Source organism: Solanum dulcamara, chromosome 5 (assembly GCF_947179165.1).
Source record: "Solanum dulcamara chromosome 5, daSolDulc1.2, whole genome shotgun sequence".
NCBI lineage: Eukaryota > Viridiplantae > Streptophyta > Magnoliopsida > Solanales > Solanaceae > Solanum > Solanum dulcamara.
In genome coordinates this window covers 6,922,007-6,945,586 of record NC_077241.1, presented here as the reverse complement: position 1 = coordinate 6,945,586, position 23,580 = coordinate 6,922,007, and the positions used below count along the sequence as shown (strand labels likewise).

Sequence of the window (23,580 nt, the reverse complement as noted above, 5' to 3'; positions counted from 1 at the left end):
GGTGGGGAATCGAACCCTCACGACAAAGGTGAGAGTTCAGCTAGTCAACCAACTGAGCTACTATGATTCTCCGATAATAACACTACATAGTCATTACATCTTGATTTCTTTAGGATCTTAGTCCCAAGGAAATCTTTAACGAAAACATCAATACAAGAAGAGGAGGGATCATAACAGAAAATATTCCTAATATTACTTATCACCGCGGACATCTGAAGAACTGCTCATAATCCAATGACCCAAAGTGTTTGCGACTTCAGAAATGAGGCTAATGCTAGAAACGCGGCCACTAGTAGTCAGTAATCATCAGCCATCTGAACTTCATCATCCTCCCCACGAGCCTCAAACGAAAATTCAAGATCTGCGAGCAAGTCGTGAGGATGCTTCAGATCTTTAATCTGCCCAGAAATTCTATTACTCAAGACTTTGTTGAGGATAACATATCTGCACAGCCGTAAGTCAAGTGATACAAGATGAGGACAATTATTAAGAATAGCCTCGACGCCGTTAATTGTCATCCTGTTTCCAATGAGTTGAAGGTGGTGCAAGGTAGGAAGGTTTTTAGCAATAGCTAGAGCCTCTTCATTTCTTACATCTTCGTTATCAAAGTAATCACCTGATCCCATATACAATGAGTTATTTAGTTCAAACGACTTCAACCGTGGGCAAGAGCGTCCAAGAGCTTCAATGCCTTCTATCGTGATGTCTGTGTGTGTCAAACTCAGCTCCTCTAACAATGGGAGCTTTTGAACTACTTCAACCAAGCTCTCACATACCATACCATAGCAACATGCAATGCTAAGTCTTTTCAGTTTTCCTGATCTGGTGGACAAAAGCATACATGAATTAAATGGCAGATTACCAACCACAATCCCTAAAACAAAAAATCAGTGGAATTATACCACAGAATGAAACAATATGGTACCCTTGCAACGCAAAAAAAAAAAATTATTGGGGAAAACAAACAAACACAATGGATGCCTAAAATTTGGGTAAAGAAATTACCTTTCAGCTATGTACTCAAGCAACTCACCAGTGGCAAAGTACTGCAAATTGATATCAACGACTTCACCTTGGCTGCGATCAACAGCATGTCGGCACATTACCTCTAAGTCGTAATCCATTTCAGAGAGGTCTCCAAGGTTCCACATGTCAATGACTCGCCACATTGAAGGATCCTTACACACTCGCCTCCACTTACTGCACACTTTCTCAGCTGTCTCCAGTATCTCTACAGCACCAAGCCTGTGTAGTATATTCGTCCATATACCTTCGGGAAGTTCCACCCATGGCGGCTTTTTCACCACAGGCCGGCTGTTGCTTTTACCTTTTACTTTTCCCTTTCTGTTCATTGTATTGTTCTAGGGTTTGAGTTGGAAACTGGGGGCTGTGAAGAAGAAATTGGATATGAGTGGATGCTTTTGAAGTAGCAGAAAACAAAGGAGCCGTTGCCCCTTTACACCTTGTTTGGATGGTTTGGTTTAAAATAAGGGTGGAGCAAATTAAAAATGGACTGAATTCTAATTCATCTACCTAAGTATCATATAAATATGGATAAAAATGATTTTAGTCAAATATGAATCGGGTAAAATGATTCTAACCCATTTTTATCCGTCTTCATTTTTTTATTCTGTTGTCCCTTCGAAGACATCTGATTAAAAAAAGTTATTCAGTTCTTTTCTACTTCATTTCTTTTCTTGCTTGCTTTTTTTTTGTTCATAAAATATATTTTAAATATCTTTTTGAATTACGATATGATAAATGCATAATTAGACTTACACCCAAATTGGTCAAATACACCTACTAAAATAAAATATTAAGAAAATAACATTATTTTCAGGAAACTCAACAATAACATACCTAGTGGAATTTCATAAGTGGAGTATGAGTTTGCATCTCCACTGCTCCCCCAATCCCCCCTCGCCATTAACTTCTCTCCCATATCCTCGGCTCGATCTAGAGTCAAGCTCTCCCATTTGATCCTCAAGTGATTATTCAAAGTCTTTTTCTTCTTCTTCTCCCTCTTAATCTCCAAGTACATCATCAAAAGTTTATGCTGGGTGATAAAATTCCACTCGGGATAACTCTCACTCGAGATAATCTTGCAATCCTTATAAAAACCTATATCAACCTTTTTAAGGAGAAAGTAATCTATCTGGATTCTGGCCCTCGCACTACGGAAAGTAACCGAGTGATCCTCTTTTTTTGAGAAGCATGAATTAGCTATACTAACTCAAAGGCTTTAACAAAATTCAGAAGCTACACTCCTCATTCATTTCTCACCCCAAAACCAAAACCTCTGTGCACACCATCAAAACAGTTACAGGCTGGCCCAACGTGACCTTTAAAGTCATCCAAATTCTCCTAGAAACACCTCTGGACCTCCTCATCTAAGCCTTATGGCGCGTAAGGGCATCTTCAACTCAAACACCAATCTTACACCAAATTTGGTGACAACACTATTTTAGTGTAAATCAACTATAACGCACTGCACCAAATTTAAACCAAAAAGAAATATTTTTCTCCATCTTTATTATTATATTATTATTTCTTATTTCATTTATATTTTCTTATTTCACAAAACAAATTCTTTCTAAAACATTCACCATATATAATTCATATTATTTTCTTTTATAGTCGTTTAATATAACATTATTTTATACCATAATTTTTTAAATAATATAAATTGCTAGAAAATATTATATATTATAACTAATAATGGATGATACAAATAAAAATGAAATCATTAATGAAATACAATTAAATAAACATTACATAATTGAAAAAATTATTATTACTCTGTTGAATGTTTATTATTTTCGGTTATTTTTAAGTACATTGTATTTTTAAAAAAAGTAATATATAGAGAAATTAATTTATAAAAAAAGCTAATTCTTATATCTAAAATTAATATTATAAAATATTACATAAAAAATAATTAAATATACAAGATATTTACTTAAAACATATAATTTATATAATGTTTAATTAAAAGTTTTGTATAATAAAATAATATTAATATATTCAATAAAGTGAATTGTTGTGATGAATTACTTTATACCAAATTTGGTGTACCACTATTCACACACCAAAATGGTGTAAAATTTGGTGTTGGCTTGGAGCTCCAAATCACCAAATTTTACACCAAATCAAGATTTGGCGTAAATTTTAGGGTTGGGTTGGAGATGGTCTAAGCACTACTAATGTTCAAAGTAAGCCCTTCAATGACTAGCTTAACCGTCATAACCCTTTCATTGATCCTCATAACCTCCACCACATGCTCCCTACGCTCCCCATCTACTAAAATGCTTACACCATTTCAATCTCTCGAACGTCTTGAGTACCACAACTTAAATCCGTCTACATCTCGAATCTTGCTACCAATTGTAACACCTCGAGTCTACACCTTAGGCGTGGCTGGCACTCAAAAATCACTGTTGATTCTCAAACGAACCCTTGGCATGGCTAACTCACTAAGCGAAAGACTTACTCATGAAAGCATACTCAAGTAAGCACAATAAGTGTAAATAAACTTATCAATCTCAGTTTAAAACTCAAAGCTTCTCTCTCTCTCCCTATATATATATATATAAGAGACATAACTAAATATTTTCAAATATATTCAATTGAATAAACTGAACACTGTCTAACTAGTCTATGAAGCCTCTAAATACTGACTTTGAACATGTACCGGAATAGGAACACGCCTACCTTAAACTAGTAAATAAAGACTGAAAATGTAAAGACTCAGGGGCTCCTCTAAATGCAAAGAAGTCTCACTAAAGTTGGGCAAGTGTCTGAACCATAAAAAGATGTAGCCAAATGGCGTTAGTACATGAAATGTACGGTATGTAAAATAGCTGAAAGGAAACTTACTCAAGATACTCAACTCAAGTAGCTCAATTCAATAAAGTATGCATATATGTAAAATAATGCTTACAAAGATATGAATAAGTAAATGTAACTCAGTGTATAAAAATATAATTTTTTTCTCTTGGGGAGTTTCTCTTAACCGACAATCACTATGAGCTACGTGAAAATACAACGAACTGTTGTTGTTTCCACGACGTCCAATACCTTGCCAAGGTAAGGGACACAACTCATCTCTGGGTCCAATAAAAGTCCTCTTTTGGGACTATGGGGAGTCGCCCGAATGAACAGTATGATCATATTCTATGCTGGCTACGTAGTTTATAGGGTTCGAGTTGTTATATACTCTTACCTAAATCGGTGCGCAATACTACTCCCAAAAATATAATTTACTATGCTCGTAACTCAAGTGAGTGTATCTCAAAACTCAACTCTTCTCAACTCATCTGATCTTTTTAAAAGTAGATATAATCTCAACTTCAAGGAATGCATTAAAAAGCATAAATTAACTTCTCAACTCAATCTCAAAAATAGATGTTTAAAAATATTTATATTCATGCTCAAAATAATAATTTAAAAACTTCTCAACTCAACTCATGTTCAAAATAATAATTAAGAGATTTTTCAAACTCAACTTATGCTCAAACTCTTTCTCAAGTAAATGATGAAAATAATCATTCTTTAACTCAAAACAGTGCATAAAATAATTAATGCAAAACTCAACTAGGATCCATTTGAATGCAAACATGAAGCCATAATCTCAAAAACTCAACTCATCAAAGTATACTCAAATATACATACTGAACTTAATAAGGAATTATATAGATACTCAAGAATTCACTTTATTGAAATTGTAACTTAAACTCAAAACTCAACTTGACTGTATGAAGAAGTAGGGCATGCGGAAGAACTTAGTCCAACATTATGATAGCCTTACATACCTGAAACGAAGACTATCTAAGTGAAATTTGAAGACTTTGATTGAAACTCTTGAATCCTAGCTCTTTTTCATTCTACGTGTTAATGAGAGAAAAATCATGTTGGGTACTGATAAGAGACTAATTTTAGTCCCAAAATGGCTTGGATTAAGTTTGGGAAAGGTGGAAAAAGTCCAAATTAAGTGGAAAAAGACCAAACTAACCCTCGTTAAAACTGGGTCAGGGCCGTCTACGCGCCCTTCAACGACCGTAGAAAATCGATCGTCGAAACTATGGTCCAAATTATAGAATTACTAGAATTTGTACGCGACTATCCTTTTACGGGTCGTAGGAAGGTCCCTCGTCAAACTCAACCAGAAGAGCTTGGGGTCTACGAACCCCTTTTCTACGGATCATAACAAGTCCTATAGGTCGTAAGACCCACTCGTGGAAACTTATGCACATTTTAATAGCTATTGGAATGTGACACGTAAGTCTACGAACGATCCCACGGGTCGTAAAATGTTTGACGACTCGTAACTCCCACTCGTAGAGACTGGTTTGAACTTCTGAAAATTGGCTAATGTTGGAGGACTCTACGACACATACCACTCGAAGGAACTCCTACGGGTAGTAGGTCCCAATCATAGGCCACTCGACAGTCTACCCTTCTTAGTTTTTCTCAACTTTACTCTGGTTTTTGGGATTTATCTAAGTCAGAATAATATGGGTGTTACACCCACCCACTTAGTCTCCTGGATGCATGTTATGCTAATCTTTCTCGTCTTAAGGATTTTCATCGCCTCTATGAACTTACCCGTCAAAGTCCCAATGTTCCAAGACCTTATTCTCAGCTTGGAGGACCCCTTAACCCATTGCCCGCTCCTACCTCTCGCGCCCTGCCTCGACCGAAGGCATGATCCCACATCATACACCAGAGCCACTCAAGAAAATGCAAAACTAAACATGGAGCAACTAAATATGGACCAACTCAAACGTGTAAAAAATCAAATACTCCAAATGGAACATATTATGCCCTGTATCGCACCCTAAACATAACTAGCAAGCAAAAAATAACTAATGTAATACACCTATAGACAATAATCAGAAGACTTTTCATGAAACTCCAACGTAATATACCTATAGACACCAATCAGAAGACTTTTCACGAAACTCCATAAACAAAAAATCCATAGAAGCTCACGAAAAGTATATTCATCATCAGTGGCGTACACAATTTTTCATCGACAGCATCACCTTTTAAAATGAGAAACAATAAATAAACAATTTAACACCATAATATATAATACTATAGGTTTTTTAAAAAATATTATAACTTTTTCTCACTGAGTTTTCTTTTTTTGAAATGTATTCAAAATAACCTCTTTAAAATAATAATACTAAATAATTTTTTATACAAAGCATCAAATGGTCAATAAGCAACTTTTATTCATGATTTCATAAATTATATAAATTATTTTTTATCAATTTTTTAAAAAATGTATCAAAATAGTTAGGAAAAGGTCAATGAAAAAAAAACAAAAAAAAATGCATCAAAACAAGATTGAGAAGATTTGAACACACAATCAAAACTATGAGATTCCAAAATCAAACCAATTGAACTACATACAACTTGTATTAAGAAGTGATCACCTTAATTATATATCCGTTATATCTGCCTTTCCCTTTTCAATATATATGCATATTTAGTAATTTTTTCCGGACTAAGCAATGTCACGTGACACCCTTTGAACCTTCTTAAATCTGCCCCTGTAATCAACACCATTTATGAGATTCATTTTCAGACATGGCTAGGGATTACAGATTCGAGATGTAAAAATAGTTTCTTACATAATTGTAGGGTAAGGCATACAATACACTCTTGTGGTCCGATTCTACGCATATCACGCTACTAAAAATGTCAAAATTGATCTCAACTCATAATTCAAAAAAGTTTGATCGAAAAATAAAAATGACCTCAAGAGGATGATTTTTAAGTTTTTTTTTTTGAAATTCTTACCTTCTTTTGAAAAAATAATAATATAATCTTCTTTTTGAAAAAAATCTACCTCGGGAGGTTGGTTTTGTATTTTTATTTTACTTTTAAAAAACGACTTTACGTGGCTGGTTTGCATCTTTCTAGTTTTTTGCATTCAAAAAATCGACGTTCGGAGGTTGCGTTTTATTAATTTCTGTGCTAAAAAATTCAATATTTGGGGGGACCATTGTTTTAAAAAATATTTATGAAATTCTGAGCTTGCGAGGTCAGTTATTTCCGATCTCAACTGAGGTTGATTTTTTAAAATCGATTTTAGGCCTTTTTTTTATAGTGGTAGGAACTTAGTGCATCAAATTGTCTTTTTTGATTTTAGATTCTCCATGTCAAAATTTTTTATCACCAAAATAATATAATAAATTACTACTATAGTAATCTGACGAAAAAATTTAATATCTAGGAGAAAATAAAACAAACAAACTTCAATTTAGTGAAGTAGCGGGAACATGAAAAAATGGCAAAAGAAAGGAAAGGGAGAAAACAGTAAATAAAAATTAATGCGGAAGCGAAAGAATAGCAAAACTAACTATTTTTAAAATAGTGATATGAGAATTTCAATTTCGAGTAAATGACTCAATATATTTAGCCTTAAATCAATTCCTTCTTATAGAAATATATTATATTTGAGTTGGCTTACCATGACAAAATATGAATACCCATATTTTATTAATATTTGTTTATATTTTTTATAGGCTAACAATAGTTTGAAATTTATATTTACCCAATTGAAATACAAGTGATTCAACTCACTGAAATATAAATAAAATAAATTGATTTTATAAATACGGACTGAAATTGGCGGCTTTATTTTAAATCTATAAAAATTTAATATTTGAAAAGGGATAAAAAAATTTTTTAAAAATTATATTACAAATACACCGTATTATAAGTGTTCATTATATTTTTCTTAATAAATGTGAAATCAAGCAGACAACTTGTAAGTAGCTCAAACAGACAACTTGCAAATAACTTTTGAAAAATCTTGTGGCTGGCAACAACTTCCTTTTTTCTTTTGAATAGAAAGTTAATTTAATTAATTTGTACATCAGTTTGAAGAAAAATCAAAAATATATTTCTCCATCACCCAACTTCTTTAATTATATCTCTTGTTTTTTTGAATATTTTATTATTATTTCATAACACATTTTCAATATGAAATTCTCTGCCTTAAATACTAATAATGACTTATTCACAAGAAGTGTATACACCCATATCCTATGCAGAGTTAGGCTAGTTTAGTACTCCTAAAGCACACTTACATGCATTCGAGGTAGGTTTTAAATTTCTTTGGTAAAGGTAGGACTCTAAACCTTAGTTTATTAGTTATGAACTATGATAAACTTTTACTCCTTAATACCATTAATATATTTTATATATATATATATATATATATATATATATATATATTAATGGTATCAAGATGATGAAATAGTGGTTCAGTGAATAGAACAAGAGGTCACACATGTAAATAATTTGGATCGGATCAAACTCAGGTAAATAGTTTGGATTAGGTCCAATTTGGATAAATACTTTATGTAATGAATTTAATTTGTATAGTTTTTTTCAATTAAAAAAAGAGAAAGTAGGCAAACAGATAAATAATTTGGACCGCAGTTCGTTAAGCCCGGAATAAATTGAGTTTGGTCCATTATTAATAAATAATTTCACAACTAGGTTTATTTTGCTAGATTTTGCTTATTAATATGTCCATTAACTCTTAAGTAGCAGCCAAACAAAGCACGAACTGCTCATTTCAAAATGGAAGTAGAAGATGTGGAAAATCCAATTGCTCCGCCGTGGCTGGAATTGCCGCCGGAGATTACATCAGCGATACTACAGAAGGTGGGGGCGATTGAGATACTGAAGAATGCAGATAAAGTGTGTACAACTTGGCGGCGATTGTGCCTAGAACCAGCCATGTGGCGAGTTGTTAAAATGCAAAATGCCGGCGCCGATTTCTGGGACAGGGAAGATGACTTGGAGAGGATATGCCGTCAAGCTATCGATCGTAGCCACGGTGAATTAATTGATATCAGTCTTGAGTACTTCGGCAGCGACAATTTGCTCAATTATATCGCTGAAAGGTTCCATTATCAACCCTAATTTCCTGGTTTTCTTCTGTATAGCCCTTGCCTGTGTTTAATTTTGTGTCATTTTAGAGGTAGCTGTCAAATACGGATGTGTATGAGTATCTGGTTAGGGTTTTTTGGTGTAGCGTGTAGCAACTATAATCTCAGCGTGAAATCCCGCATGAGTTGTACAATGTTTGGTTAGCCAAACAAGAGAAAAAGTAATTGCCACATAACTGTTAGAAAAATTAATAAACTGAAATGAAATTGAAAAAAAAAAGAAGGAAAAGGCTGTATATTGATTTGGGGCAAAACATAGATTATCTTCTTCATGGTACAACATGCCTTTAGTTTGATACTAGTCATCTTATTTCATGAACCGACATATCCATTTAAATTCAAATTTTAAGAAAACCCTGAAAATACCAAAGGTTTTTAATGATATAAAACCTTCAAACTTATTTTGCCTTGGTAATGTGTCATTCTTTTTGGAATGGACTAAAAAGAAAAGTGTATCATATAAAGGGAATGAGGGAGTATATAAAACCTTCAAACTTATTTTGCCTTCCATTGTGAACACTTCATATATATTGCAAACTACCTAAACACTAACTGCCTGACCTCAATAAACTCTGGGGCCTTAGACAAAGGGACCTACTGTTCATGGAAGTGTTTTGTAAGATGTTGCAAAAAGCCTTTAGTAATGGTTGATGGAAAGATTGAAGGTGTTGAAGGAAATGTTATGGAAGTTAAACCATAGACTTTATGTTGATGATAATTTGGTGCCATGTGAAGCTGATAAAATGCCACTATTACACCTAAGGGTTTTACTGTTAGCTCTTGAAGCAGTCTCTAGACTGAAAATAAACTTGAATAAGAACTCCGCCTTGTCTATTAATGTGGGTAATCTCATTTAGGAGTTTGCTGAGATATCGGGCTGTAACACTGAGAAGTTCCCTGCTATTTGCATGGGATTGCCTTTTGGGTCCAAAAAGAAATGGCACTGGTGTATGGCTAGGTGTTATAGACAAGTTTGAGAAAAAATCATCTTTATGGAAGCAATATCTTTCTTTTGGCGGAAGATTCATATTGGTTAATAGTGTTTTGGACGGGATCCTGGTTTACTTATGTCCATGACACCAATTTTAACAAAAGTGGAGAAGCATATCATTAAGTTGAGATGGGATTTTATTTGGGAAGGCAATGCTGATAACAGGAAATTTCATATGGTTAAATGGCATAAAATTATAAGGAGTATAAAAGCTTGGGGGTGGGGGCTTTCGGTTCTTGGAGTGAGGGATCTTAAAATGCACAATAAGAGTCCTTTTTGAAGTAGTAATGAAGGTGGAATGACCAGAGGGATGCTGTTTGGAAGACTGCTATCCATTTTAAGTATGGTAGAGAGGGTTTTTGGGATCCTAAGCCTGTAAACTCTTCTTATGAGATGGCCACATGGAAACAATTAGTAAACTTATGGGGAGAATTTAGTAATAATATTAAATTAGTGGTGGGGAATGGTAAAAAGATTAAATATGGTCTGACGGATGTCTGATCAGGGGCTGCTAAAGGATCAATTTCTACTATTTGTAGCTTGGTACTAAATCAAGAGTGCCTGGTGGTTGAGATTATCAGCTTAGGAGAGAATTTAATTACTTGGAGCTGGAAGAAGTTGCTTTGTTTTTGTAGAAAATGAAGACAGTAAGAAGATACTCAGTTCCAGCTTGCAAATGAATCCAGAAGTTTTTACTGTGAAGTCTAGCTATGACTTACAAAAAAAAGACTCAAAAGTCAGTTCATTTTGGCCTGGAAAATGTTGTGGTAAACTAAAGCTCAAACTATGGTAGCATGTTTTGGGTGGATTGCTGCATATGGTGCTTGCTTGACTCAAGATTATCTATAGAAAAGGGGTTTTAACCTACACAACAGGTTTTAAGAGTGTGAATGCTCTGCTGAAATTGTCAACCATTTGTTGCTGCATTGTGATCAGACATGACATGGTTGATCTGGTACTTATTCGTGATCTTTTTTTATAACTGTTGTTAAGATAGTTGTAATATGAGGGAATGTTCCCACATCGGTTGGACAAGCCATTTTTAGGACCTTTTAAGGCGCCTAGCCCATTAAGTCTATTTTAATTGAGTAAGTTTACTTATATATATTAATTATATATATCTAAACGGCTTGGAATTGGACTTGGAGCTTGGGCGCGGGCGGGATCAGATCTTTAATTAAATTAAAGATTTTAGTTTTCGTAATTTATTTAATCAATTTGTTTATTTAAAATTTGAATTAATATTTAAATTTTAATTAAACAAAAAAGTTGCATCTGTTCAGAAAAGGAGCGACTGTTCTGAAAGGTCTCCTTAATATACTCTATAAATACGATGAATTTCCTGATGTAGGCATTAAATTGCATATATATTTTTAGGCTTTGTCGTGTCTGGATAGGGAATTTCTTGTAATCCCTATATATACCGGCAATAACTCTTGAAAGAAAGTGATCTTTCATGTGTTAAAGCCATAATTTCTTTATTGTCTTTTTTCTAACAATTTTAAGAGTTATTCAGTTATGGATAAATTACTGTCTGCTATTGAGAATCCGAAGGACATTATCAAACTAGATCGTTTTGAGGGATCAAAACCTGCTGGAAGGACAAGATGATTTTCTTGCTCATTGCGTTGAAGATATTTTATGTACTTGACCCACTGCTGGCTGCAAAGAAGCTTCAAATACCTTGGGTCTATTATACAGGAAGATGGGGATATCGACGACGATGTTTCACACCGCATCAGTGCAGGGTGGATGAAATGGAGGCTCGCCTCCGGAGTGCTGTGTGACAAGAAAGTGCCACCAAAACTCAAAGGCAAGTTCTACAAAGTGGTGGTTAGACCGACCCTATTGTACGGGGTGGAGTGTTGGCCAATCAAGAAACTTCATGTCCAGAAGATGAGAGTCGCGGAAATGCGAATGCTGCGGTGGATGTGTGGGCACACTAGGATGGATAGAATTAGGAATGAAGATATCCGAGACAAGGTGGGAGTGGCATCGGTGGAGGACAAGATGCGGGAAGCGAGACTGAGATGGTTTGGGCATGTGAAGAGGAGAGACACAGATGCTCCAGTGCGGAGGTGCGAGAGGTTGGCTATGGACGGTTTCAGGAGGGGCAAAGGGAGGCCGAAGAAATATTGGGAAGAGGTCATTAGACATGATATGGCACAGTTGCAGCTCTCCGAGGACATGACCTTAGATAGGAGACTATGGAGGACTCGGATTAAGATAGTGGGCTAGGTGGCCGATCGGTTCTCCATAGTTGTCGTAGTCGCGCTCATCTGTCTTAACATATGATTTTGCATGGGATTACTGCTTATATTAGTTGGCCCAGTCTACTTTGGGTATCCTATTTTATCTATAGTAGTTAATGCTCCTCTATCCCCGAAATTTCCTACCCTGACTTTATCGCTTTATCGCTCTCATTATTCATATCTTTATATTGTCTGTTATATGCCTGGCTTTACTGACCTATGTCTTGTTTTTCCTTGTTTCTCCTCCCTTGTTTCTTCTCTCTTAAGCCGATGGTCTTTCGGAAACAGCCGCCCTACCTTTTAAGGTGGGGGTTAGGTCTGCGTACACTCTACCCTCCCCAGACCCCACATGGTGGGATCACACTGGGTTCGTTTTTGTTGTTTGTTGTTGTTGTTGACCCACTGCTGGCTGCACTCCCAGAACCTACCTCAGATGATATTGATGAAATTAAAGCAAAGAGGAAGAAATGTGAAGAAGATGAATTGCTCTGTTGAGTTTGTATGATTTGTATTCAAATTTTAAATATCCGAGGGAAATCTGGACAACATTGTAGACTACATATGAAAACGAGAAACTAGGTATTGATAAATGCTTATCTTTGCAATATTTCGAATTTAAGATGATTGATACAAAGCCTATCATGGATCAGATTCATGAATGACAAATCTTAATTTCGAAACTAAGAGATCTTGAAGTAAAAATTTCCGATGCACTTCAAATAGGTGCAATTCTCTCGAAAGTGCCTTCTTCATGGAATAATTATAGAAAGAAATTTCTACATTCTACTGACAAATTGACTTTGGTACAGTTTTGAACTCACTATCAAATTGAAAGTGAGACTCGTGTTAGAGATGCTTTAGTTCAAGCCTCTAGTTCCATGGTTAATAATGTTAGTCAGAATAATTTAGGAACCGAAAACAAAAATCTGAAAGTTTCCAAGAAGTATCTTAACAAAAAGAGAAAGAATATGGATTGTTATCATTGTGGAAAGAAAGGCCATAAGATTTGAGACTGCAGGTTTAAGAAAGCAGGAATAGATTTTCATCATCTAAAGGACACAGGAAAAATTTGAAAAATCAAAGAAGGTAAACACCGTGGAAAGTTCTTCACAAGGGCTGGTTGCTATAATTTTTGTTAAAGAGTTGAATATGACTATTACAACCACAAAGAATCACGATTGATTGTTGGATTTTGGTGCAACAATTCATGTATGTCATGACAAGAATATTTTCAAGACTTATTTAGAAGCGAAAGATTCTGAAAAAGGTGTTGGGCAACCATGTCGCAACCGAAGTTTCAGGAAAAGGAACAATTGAAATCAATTTAACATCTGGACAGAAGCTGACTCTTCTGAATGTGTTCCATGTTCCAGAAATAATGAAGAACTTGGTTTTTGCTAGTATACTTTATAAGAGAGGTTTTAAGATTGTGATTGAGTCTAGTCATGTAATTGTGTCAAAGAGTGGTCTGTATATAACAAAAAACATATCATTATGATGGCATGTTTACGTTATGTATTAATGCAATAAATGATGCTTCTGCTTATATTGTTGTGTCTGATTCTTATTTATGCCATGCTAGATTAGGAAATCTAAATTTTGGTTATTTATATTATGTCCAAAAATGGTTATATTAATTGTAAATCTAACCATGGAGGAAAGTGTGAAATATGTATGCAAGCAAAAATGACTAAGAAACCTTTTCATATAGTTAAAACATTTATAGAAATGTTATATTTAGTACATTCTGACTTATGTGAATTAAATGGAGAATTAACTAGAGGAGGCAAAAGATACTTCATTACCTTTATAGATGATTCCTCTAGACTTACACATGTTTATCTCCTTAGAACAAAAGATGAAGCGTTTCAAAAGTTTAAAGAATACAAATCAGTTGTGGAAAATGAAAATAATAGAAAATAAAAATCCTTTGAAATGATAGAGGAGGAGAATACTTTACTAGTGAATTTAATAAGTTTTGTGAAGATCAAGGTATTATACATCAAACTAGTGCTCCCTATACACAACAAAATGGGTTGGCGGAAAGGAAAAATGGATCTTTAGTAGATATGGTTAATTCTATGTTGGTGAATTCTCATTTACCACACAATTTGTCAGGGCACCCTACTTACTGCTTGTCATATATTAAATAGAGTACCTTCAAAAGTATGCAATTTTCACCTTATGAACTGGTAGAAAATCAAATATCTCTTATTTTAAAGTGTGGGGGTGTATTTCCGTCTATAGTGTTTCTGACCATCAAAGAACAAAGTTGGGTCTTAGAGGAATAAAAAATATATTTTGTAGGATATGCACAACATTCAAAAGCATATGGATTACTTGATTTAGCATCTAATGTTGTAGAATCTATTCATGTTGAATTTTTAGAAAATAAATTTCTGAATGGCATTGTTGATGAGAAGTTAACTGAAGCAAATCAAAGTAGCCTTGATGAACAAAAGATGTCACATTCCGAAACTATTTTCTAATAAAAGAAAAAGTGGCTATTAAGAGTCTAGAGCCAAGAAGTCAAAGAGTTAGGAAAGAAAAAACTCTTGATCCTGTTTTTTTCTCCCCAGAATCTATAACTTTTCTAGTGGTGGGAGATAGAACTAAAGTCTTTAATCAAATGCCTATTTTGTTTAATATAGAAGATCCTATAACATTTCAAGAAGCCATGTCTTCAAGAGATGTTGCCTTTTGGAAAGAGGCGATTAATGATGAAATGGACTCATTAATGTCCAATAATACTTGGATTTTAGTTGATTTGCCTCGTGGATCTAAACCTATAGGCTGCAAGTAGGTATTTAAGAGAAAATATAATGCAGACAATACTATACAAACCTTCAAAGCAAGATTAGTTGCAAAATACTTTACTCAAAAGGAAGGTATTAAGTGAAGAAATCTATATTAAACAAAATGAAGGATTTGGTCTTTTTGGTAATGAACATAAAGTCTGTAAGCTTATAAAGTCTCTCTATGGCATACAACAAACACCAAAACAATGGTATGAAAAATTTGATGGTGTGATATTATCAAATGAGTTCGTACATAATAATGCTGATAAATGTATCTACACCAAATATACAAAAGATTTATGGAGTTGTCATTTGTCTTAATTTAATGACATGTTGATTTTTGTATGCTTGGAATTTCCGAGACTAAGAAATATCTAACTAAAGATTTGAATGAAGTGGATACTATCTTAGATATCAAAGTCAAAAGAAATAATAAGAGAATGACTCTATCACAAGCCCATTACATTGATGATATACTTAACAAGTTCAATCATCTGGCATAGAGTAGTCTAAAATTCCATATGATTCAAGTATAAAGCTTAATACTGGAAGAACAGTGGCTCAATTAGAGCATGTAAGTGCAATTGACTGTTTAATGTATGCAATGCACTAGACTAGGCCTGCTATAACATTTGCTGTCAGTAAACTTTCAAGGTTTACAAGCAGTCCAAATAACTTTCATTGGAAAGCTATAATTAGAGCACTTGTATATCTAAAGAAAACAAATACTTGGGTATTTGTTATAGTGGTTTTCCTACCGCATTAGAAGGATATTCTGATGTGAGTTGGATCACAAGTATAAATGATAACAAGGCTACTTTAGGTTAGATATTCACTCTGGGGGTGGCGCCATTAGTTACGCATCCAAGAAACAAACTTGTATTTTCCATTCCACAATGGAATCTGAGTTCATTGCATTGCAATTGCTGGAAAGGAAGCGGAATGACTAAGAAACATGTTACTGGATATAAAGTTATGGCCACAACCTATGCCCACTATTTCCATATTCAACGATAGTGAGACTTCTATGTTCGTGGCTCATAATAAAATATATAATGGGAAATCAAGACATATAAGCTTAAGGTATGCTTATATAAGAGAGTTAGTTACCAGCGAAACTATAACTATAGTGTATGTGAGATCAAATAAGAATTTGGCTGATCCACTTACAAAAGCATTAAATAGAGATGCAGTACAACAAACTACTGAAGGAATGGTGCTGAAACTCTTAAATTAAACACAATTAATGGAAACCCAACTTTGAGTTAGTATACACTCTAACAACATAAGTTAATTGGATAATAACAAGTTGTTTGTGTTGTTTAAGCACGAATCTTCTCGCTTAAACCCTTGATTCCAGTGTACTATTTACTGTTATGGGAAGAGTTTAGAAGTTGTTAAATGTCTGTAATAACAGAGTCATAATAACAAACTTCAAAGTGCATACTGTTGCAAGAAAGAGGGTGATTTATTTCTTAATGAAATTAGCGAAATGTCTATTTTCACCTATATGAATATTGAGGTGGTGCCACTTCGAACAAGATTTAAATAGTTGGTCTTGTTAATGTTCATGAATTTGGATAAGCACATGGCCATAAATGTGCTAAAGCATAATATTGAATTGTTTCGCTACTTAATGACAAAAGGAGTGTTGGTTCAAATCTGAGGGTATCTATATCTGCTTCAAACTTTAAGGTATTTACATTAATGAAAAGTTCAAATCTAGATAAGATACTTCTTGATATGCGTGATATTATGAAACATACTACAAATTAGTGGGGGATTGTTAAGATAGTTGTAATATGAGGGAATGTTCCCACATCGGTGGGACAAGCCATTTTTATGACCTTTAAGGCCTAGCCCATTAAGTCTATTTAATTAAGTTTACTTATATATATTAATTATATATATCTAAATGACTTGGACTCGACCGGATCAGATCTTTAATTAAATTAAAGATTTTAATTTTTTGTAATTTATTTAATCAATTTGTTTATTTAAAATTTGAATTAATATTTAAATTTTAATTAAACAAAAAAGTTGCATCTGTTCAGAAAAAGAGCGACTGTTCTGAAAGGTCTCCTTGATAGACTTTATAAATACAATGAATTTTCTGATGTAGCGCATTCAATTGCATATATATTTTTAGGCTTTGTTGTATCCTGATAGGGAATTGCTTGTAATCCCTATAAGAATATACATGCAATAACTCTTGAAAGAAAGTAATCTTTCACACCTCAAAGCCATAATTTCTCAGTTGTCTTTTTTCTAACAACTGTCATGCCCTGGTCTGTTTGAGCGCACGACAACTAATTCTAACTGGTCCTGCTACCTCCCACCAACACAGGTACTGTGTGACTCCGTCCGTCAAGGCTTGAACAGATAGAAAGAAATCTTAGTGTTTTTGCCTTCGTTGAGATATGAACTTGTGATCTCATGGTTGAGATTTGAACTTAAAATCTCATGGTTCTTAACCCACTTCATTGACAACTAGACTACACCTGGGTATAGGTCCATATTCCTAATCTTTTTTGGTGTTCATTGGCTGATGCCACAAAGCTTTAAGGATTTATTAAGGCTCCAACTGTGATCATACGTGGTTGTTCTAGTCCTTATTTCTACTCTTCTTTGGTGTTCATTGGGTGATGCCACAAAGCTTTAAGGATTTCTTAACTGCTGCAAGGACAAAAGAATTGGAAAGAAAATCTGGAGAGTAGTCCCTCTATGCATTATATGAATACTACGGCATGAGAGAAATGAAGGAAGAAGGAGATGATTACCTTTGCACAAGTTAGATGTTTTTGGTGTTTGTTTTGCTAGCATAGAGAAATACTATGATTAGTACATCTGTCCGTATGGGCTTACTAGATTCTGTTTCTGTGAGCAGCTAATGTATTACTAAATGTTTTGCTACTATTGTAGTACTCTCTTGATACTGCTTTAGCAATAAAGTACTTTACCTTATAGAAAATTAAATAATGATCCTTAAATTATTATTCGCCGCGTAATCAATCACGGCATTACAATCCCTCATAACTAGTACGTGAACCAAATGACCACATAGTGTATTCTGCAGAACAGCTATGAAGAAACTAGACCCATACGGCATCCATCTGAGGCAGGCCTATTTGACGTGGTTTCACTAAGATAAAATGAGGTATCCATGTAACATAGCCCATGAATTATATATCGATACCATTTTCATGTATGTTGAAGGGAAATGTTGCTGATGTTATATACGTGGAAAGGGAAATGTATATATTCTCTGTTTTCCGTCCGTAGCCAATGGTCATGGATTTGAATGACAATACTGAAAGTTTTCTTTTGTTTGCTTAAAGATTAGAGAGGAGTGGAAGGTACAAAGAGAACGAACTCTAGTATTTCTTTCAGGTTCCGGCTCTCAGGAGGCAAGGATATGTATTAGGAAAGATTGTGCCTCTGAAATCCTTTGCTAATGAGGATATAGGTTATCCTCAAGTTGAAGGGAAAAAGATCTAACTGGACAGTGTAGTAGTTTTAGACAAGTCCAAAGTGACCTTGGTTAATTAGTGACTGACTGTTAGCAGTGGATAAATTTCCTAAACTTTATGAGTGTTATAGAGTTAATGGTTTCAGGAAGGGGAGCCTTGGAGTAACTGGTAAAGTTGCTGCCATGTGAGCAGGAGGTCACGGGTTCAAGCCTTGGAAACAGCCTCTGGCAGAAATGCAAGGCAAGGCTGCGTACAATAGACCCTTGTGGTCAGGCCCTTCCCCGGACCCCGCGCATAGCGGGAGCTTTAGTGCACCGGGCTGCCCCTTTATAGAGTTAATGGTTTCAGCTAAAAAGTAGCTCTGCTATCTTCTTGTTTTACCTAACTGTGAAAAGAATCAAAATAATGTACAGTAGGCTGAAGATGAATCTTGACATCTCTCTTAGTAACGTGGACAAGAGAAGCAATACATGGTTAAGTATAGGTCTTCCTAATATCTGATAGACTGGATTATCTTTCAATGAAGGCCTTAAGCGTGTATTCTTTACCAGAGTTCTTTTGTGCTTGTGGTTCTGTTATGAGTTTTTATGCATTAGCATAATATTTTGTTTAAACTAGTTTGTAACGTAGTAACACATCTTAGTAAAATGAGGTGTTCTCTAGACTAATATCTTGTTTCTTAGGTCTAGATAGTCTATCTCATGTTATGTATGTTTATCTTGTTTTTTCTGACGTGTTTAAGTTCCAATTTACATGCTGCAAGTCGACTAAGAAGTGAGAACTAAAAGTTTTGGTCAAGTTTCTCAGGTCGGTTGCCCAAGATCACTTTATCCAGTAACCCTTTTCCTACCCTCTTACTATTTTTCTTCCTTCTCTTTTTTTTTTCCTTTTCTTTCCTCCTACCTGATACTTCTCACTGGAAAATATGAAGTCACCAGCGACTTTTTCCTGCAACTGTTTCCTTCAACTTTTCCTTCTAATCTTTTTCTGCTCTATCTCTCTCTCTCTCTTTCAAAAAAAAAATGCCTAACTCAGAAATTTCACCAAACACTAACAGCCTGTAGAAACCCAAACCTAGTATGGCTTTCTTTTTGAGAAATCCGACAGGGATGGCAGCAAGAACCACCACCGCCACCACTGGATCAAAATCCTACCCTCAGCCACAAGAAGCCCCACCACTGCCGGAGTTACAGTAGCAAATCATCACCTAGGCTGCACGAACCACCACCACCATCGGATCATATCCCCACTCTCAACAAAACCCCCACCACCCCAGGTTAGAGAAGAAGGAAGTAGAATGGTGAATAAAGAAAGGATGGGGAAAAAAGAAGAAGATATAAACAGAGGTGAAGAAGAAGAAAGAGGAAGAAGCCATAGCTTCTAGGTTGGTATTCAGCGGAAAGAATAAGTAAGCCGGGACTGGAAGGAGAAATAAAAACAAAAATTGGAATAGGATAAGAATAAAAGAGAACTGTTTTCTTTGTTGAAAAGTATTAGGGAATAACATGGTGAATTGGTGATGACAGATGTTTTATGCTGAACATGGGTTTCTTCGCTGGTGAAAGCTTAGAACAAAGGCAGAGAAAAAGAAAGAAAATGAAATAGAACAAAAAATTAAGAAATATAATTTTAAAATTATCAAATTACACGTAAAAGCACGTGCATTTCATTGCATGCCAAAAATTTGGTTTTCCTATTTCAGGATGGTGTTTATTACTCAAAGAAGTCTAGGGAGGTAATAGGATCCCTGCAAAGAATAAGTGTGTAACTGGGAATTTGACACAAGTCTAGGGGGTTATTTATGCCTTTTCCCTTTTTTGTAAAGATTGAATGGTCGATGTGGGCCATTATAAAATAAGTGTAGAAACACTCTCAGGAAGCCAGTCTGTACTTCTCCATAGAAATACAATTTAATAGTTGAACAAATAGAAAGCAACCTAATTTATGTTCACAATATTTTGGTTTTGGCCCAGCTAAACTTTCATGGAAATGTTGGAACAGGCACAAACATGTACTCATAGATGACTACTACTAAGACTACATTATATGATGCATCTGAATTATGTACAACAAACGGTTATATAAATTTGCTTGACTGATGTAACTGTGTGTTGCTTTCCAATAGAGACTGCTTCTTTCCCTGCATAATTGATGCTTGTGTATGTTCACATTCCCGCGGATATTTTAAATGCTGCATCTCTATTTCTAGTGATTAACTCCGTAACTTTTCAACAGATCACCCCAGCTCAAACATCTTCGACTCGTATGTTCCTATAATGTCTCAGCCGAGGGGTTGAGTGCAGCAGTGAAGAAGTTCCCATTATTGGAGGAACTGCACCTTTACTACATCACAATCACCAAAGAAGCTATTGAAACTATAGGCCGTTCTTGTCGTGCTTTAAAGTCTTTTAAGTTGAACAACCAGGTCTGTAGACACCCCTACATTGAATATGATGAAGAAGCCATAGCAATTGCAGAGAACATGCCTGAACTGCACCACCTTCAACTCTTTGGAAATAAGATGACAAATGAAGGATTGGAAGCTATTCTTAATGGTTGTCCTCACCTTGAATCACTTGATCTGCGACGATGTCTTAATGTCCATCTAGGAGGGGATTTAGGGAAGCGATGTTCTCAACAGATCAAATATCTAAGACACCCTCAAGATCCCATCGAAGGTTATGGGCTTGATACTGAAATGCACGATTCTGAATCATATGATGAGGATTACCCATCTGGATTTTCTGACATCGACCTCATCTCGGATGACGATGATCATTATGAATTTTCTGATGCCAGCAACTATTCTGATGATGATGAGATGTTCTTCGAGTATTGACGGTCCCTCTATTCTGTTGATGGTAAATTGCATTAATCTCTTAGTTTTAATGTCATTTGTACACCTATCTTGTTGTTTTGGATCCTTTAATAATCTAAATGTCCTTTTACTCTTTATCATATTGCGAGAATATAGAGAATTGTGGAAGAGTTTTAGTTGACTCTTTTGGCACTTGCTAAATAACTGTTGCCGGGTTAGGCACCTAACACATGCGTAGATTTGTGATTGTTAAATTAAACATCCTTTGCGTAACTGTGCAACTGCTCATTAGTATGATGGACACATTCTAATCCTTTGGTCCTTGAATCTGTTTCTTCTGATACTCCAGCTTAATTTGCTCTTCTGCTTTTCTTGTTGATACCATTGATCTGTTAGGATTTTGCCTCGTCTTTGTCGAAGTTATCAACATTTTTCTTCGGAGTTGTTTATATTTTTTGAATTTGGGATGAGAAAAAATGGGATCTTTCTGCCTGTTGGAATCTTCATTATATTTTGAAGCGAGTGTGTACGAAAACATGATAGACGATGAATCATTCTATAAGGATAATCAAAAATCCTTATTGTGATATACACACCCAACTCTTCAACCAAAAACTCAACCATTCTATAAGGAATAACACTGGCTTGTTGGGTGAAAAATTTGTAGCGGCTTGATCCTATAGAGCGAGAGTTACCTAGAGATATCTGGGTTGCAGTATGTTTTTTTTTTGTCGTTTTAAGTTGTGTTGTTGCCTGGTTTCTAGGATTTATAGATGTGTCACCTATATGAACACTTGAGTGATTAGAGTATGAACATTGTATCACCATGCCCTCGCTTAAACCACACTCTTTCATATAGGATGGTTTTGGGACTGACTAAACTTGAGGATCTGATTATAGAAAGTTGCCAAAGTTTCTGTGTCTTTCTGGAATCTTTTGTAATAGGCATGATACAGGCACCTTAATTTGGCCTCAATTGGCAATTAAGCACTAACTTTGAGAATGCATATCTAGAAACCTCAACTCGTTCCCACTGTCTCGTGCAGAAGGTGTTTGGATTATCATATTGTAAGTTGGAGTGTTAAACTGATACAGTGGAGACGAGTTGCGGTGTCTGGATGTACACCCTCAAAGTTGAGGTGTTCAGTTGTCAGTTGAGTCCAAGTTAAGGTGTCTATCTATGTATTATGCTTTTGTAAATAATAACATGACAAGCTGACCCAATTCAAGATATTTTGTTCTATTTCTGCTGAGATTGTTGTTTTATAGAAGGAAAAGGGCTGGCATATACCGCCTGATGCTATAGAGCTTGCCTCGTGATATCTAGGTTGCAGCATGTTTAGTCGCTAACCTCTGTATTGTTGCCTCGTTTCTAGGATGGATAGCTGCAGACCTACACAAGCACTCGAGCAAGAACATAAATGTATCACCATGACCTTGCTTAACCGCGATCTCTTGTGTAGGATGGACTAAAATTGAAGATATTTGAAGGGGGAGAAATTGTCAAAATGACTTCTTTCTTTGCTCCTGCTGGAATATTTTGAGCCAACTGAAGATGTTATGTTTTACTTAATCTGCTAAGATTGTTGTACATTAATTAAAAAATAAATTGCTTGAGATGGGAAGTGTTGAATTCTAATACAAATACATAAAACAGGTAAGAGATATTTTCTGTTGTGTTTTTTTTTTGCCAATTTTAACTGCTGTTTGAAACAATGGAGAAGGGCCTAAAAAGCCCCTCAATTATTTGAACTGATACAAAACTACCCTTCATTTATCTTTCGGCCCCCAAATACCTTCGACGTCAACCTTTTGGCTCAATAATAATTTTTTTTACATAAAAGAATAATTTTAGGTGGTTGTTTGTTGTTTTGTTCGCCGGAGAAACTATCTCCTAAAATAATCTTTTTATGTAAAAAATACTATTTTTGAGCCAAAAGGTTGATGTAGAAGGAGATACGGGTTGTAGAAGGTATCGTACAAGAGATTCATAGAATTGGTTCTAGAGTTATGCAAGACGAGTGAGGTCTATGGACCGTAGACTTACCTACAACCTGTATGGTGGAGTTGTGGTATGAACTTCAGAAGCTTGGATTTTTATTCTGATTCCATGAGCCCCTAAGACGATCTGTAGAGTGGCCTACGAACCGGTGGAAAGGCCTATAGGTCACCTCTGACAGATTTATTCCAAGAGTATTTTAGACATTTTCTATTTTTGTAATGCCTAAATTATGTCGTTTTGGACTATTTCTAAGACTTATATCTACACAAACCCTTCA

At 35.1% G+C, this 23,580-nt stretch overlaps 2 protein-coding genes across 2 annotated transcripts; one reads left to right on the top strand and one right to left on the bottom strand.

Moving 5' to 3' along the window:
* Positions 1-43: 43 nt before the first annotated feature.
* On the bottom strand, positions 44-1,503 carry LOC129888945 (F-box protein SKIP19-like). The gene is made up of 2 exons (XM_055964019.1): positions 1,006-1,503; positions 44-822 (listed from the first exon to the last, which is right to left on the bottom strand). Exons 1-2 carry the CDS (start codon positions 1,350-1,352, stop codon positions 297-299), a joined length of 873 nt encoding a protein of 290 aa, XP_055819994.1. The 5' UTR covers positions 1,353-1,503; the 3' UTR covers positions 44-296.
* Positions 1,504-8,535: 7,032 nt separating this feature from the next.
* LOC129888942 (F-box protein SKIP19-like) lies at positions 8,536-22,985 on the top strand. Its single transcript, XM_055964016.1, has 3 exons — positions 8,536-8,927; positions 20,719-21,344; positions 22,678-22,985. The coding sequence occupies exons 1-2, from the start codon at positions 8,602-8,604 to the stop codon at positions 21,320-21,322; spliced, it is 930 nt and encodes a 309-aa protein (XP_055819991.1). The 5' UTR covers positions 8,536-8,601; the 3' UTR covers positions 21,323-21,344; positions 22,678-22,985.
* Positions 22,986-23,580: the final 595 nt, after the last annotated feature.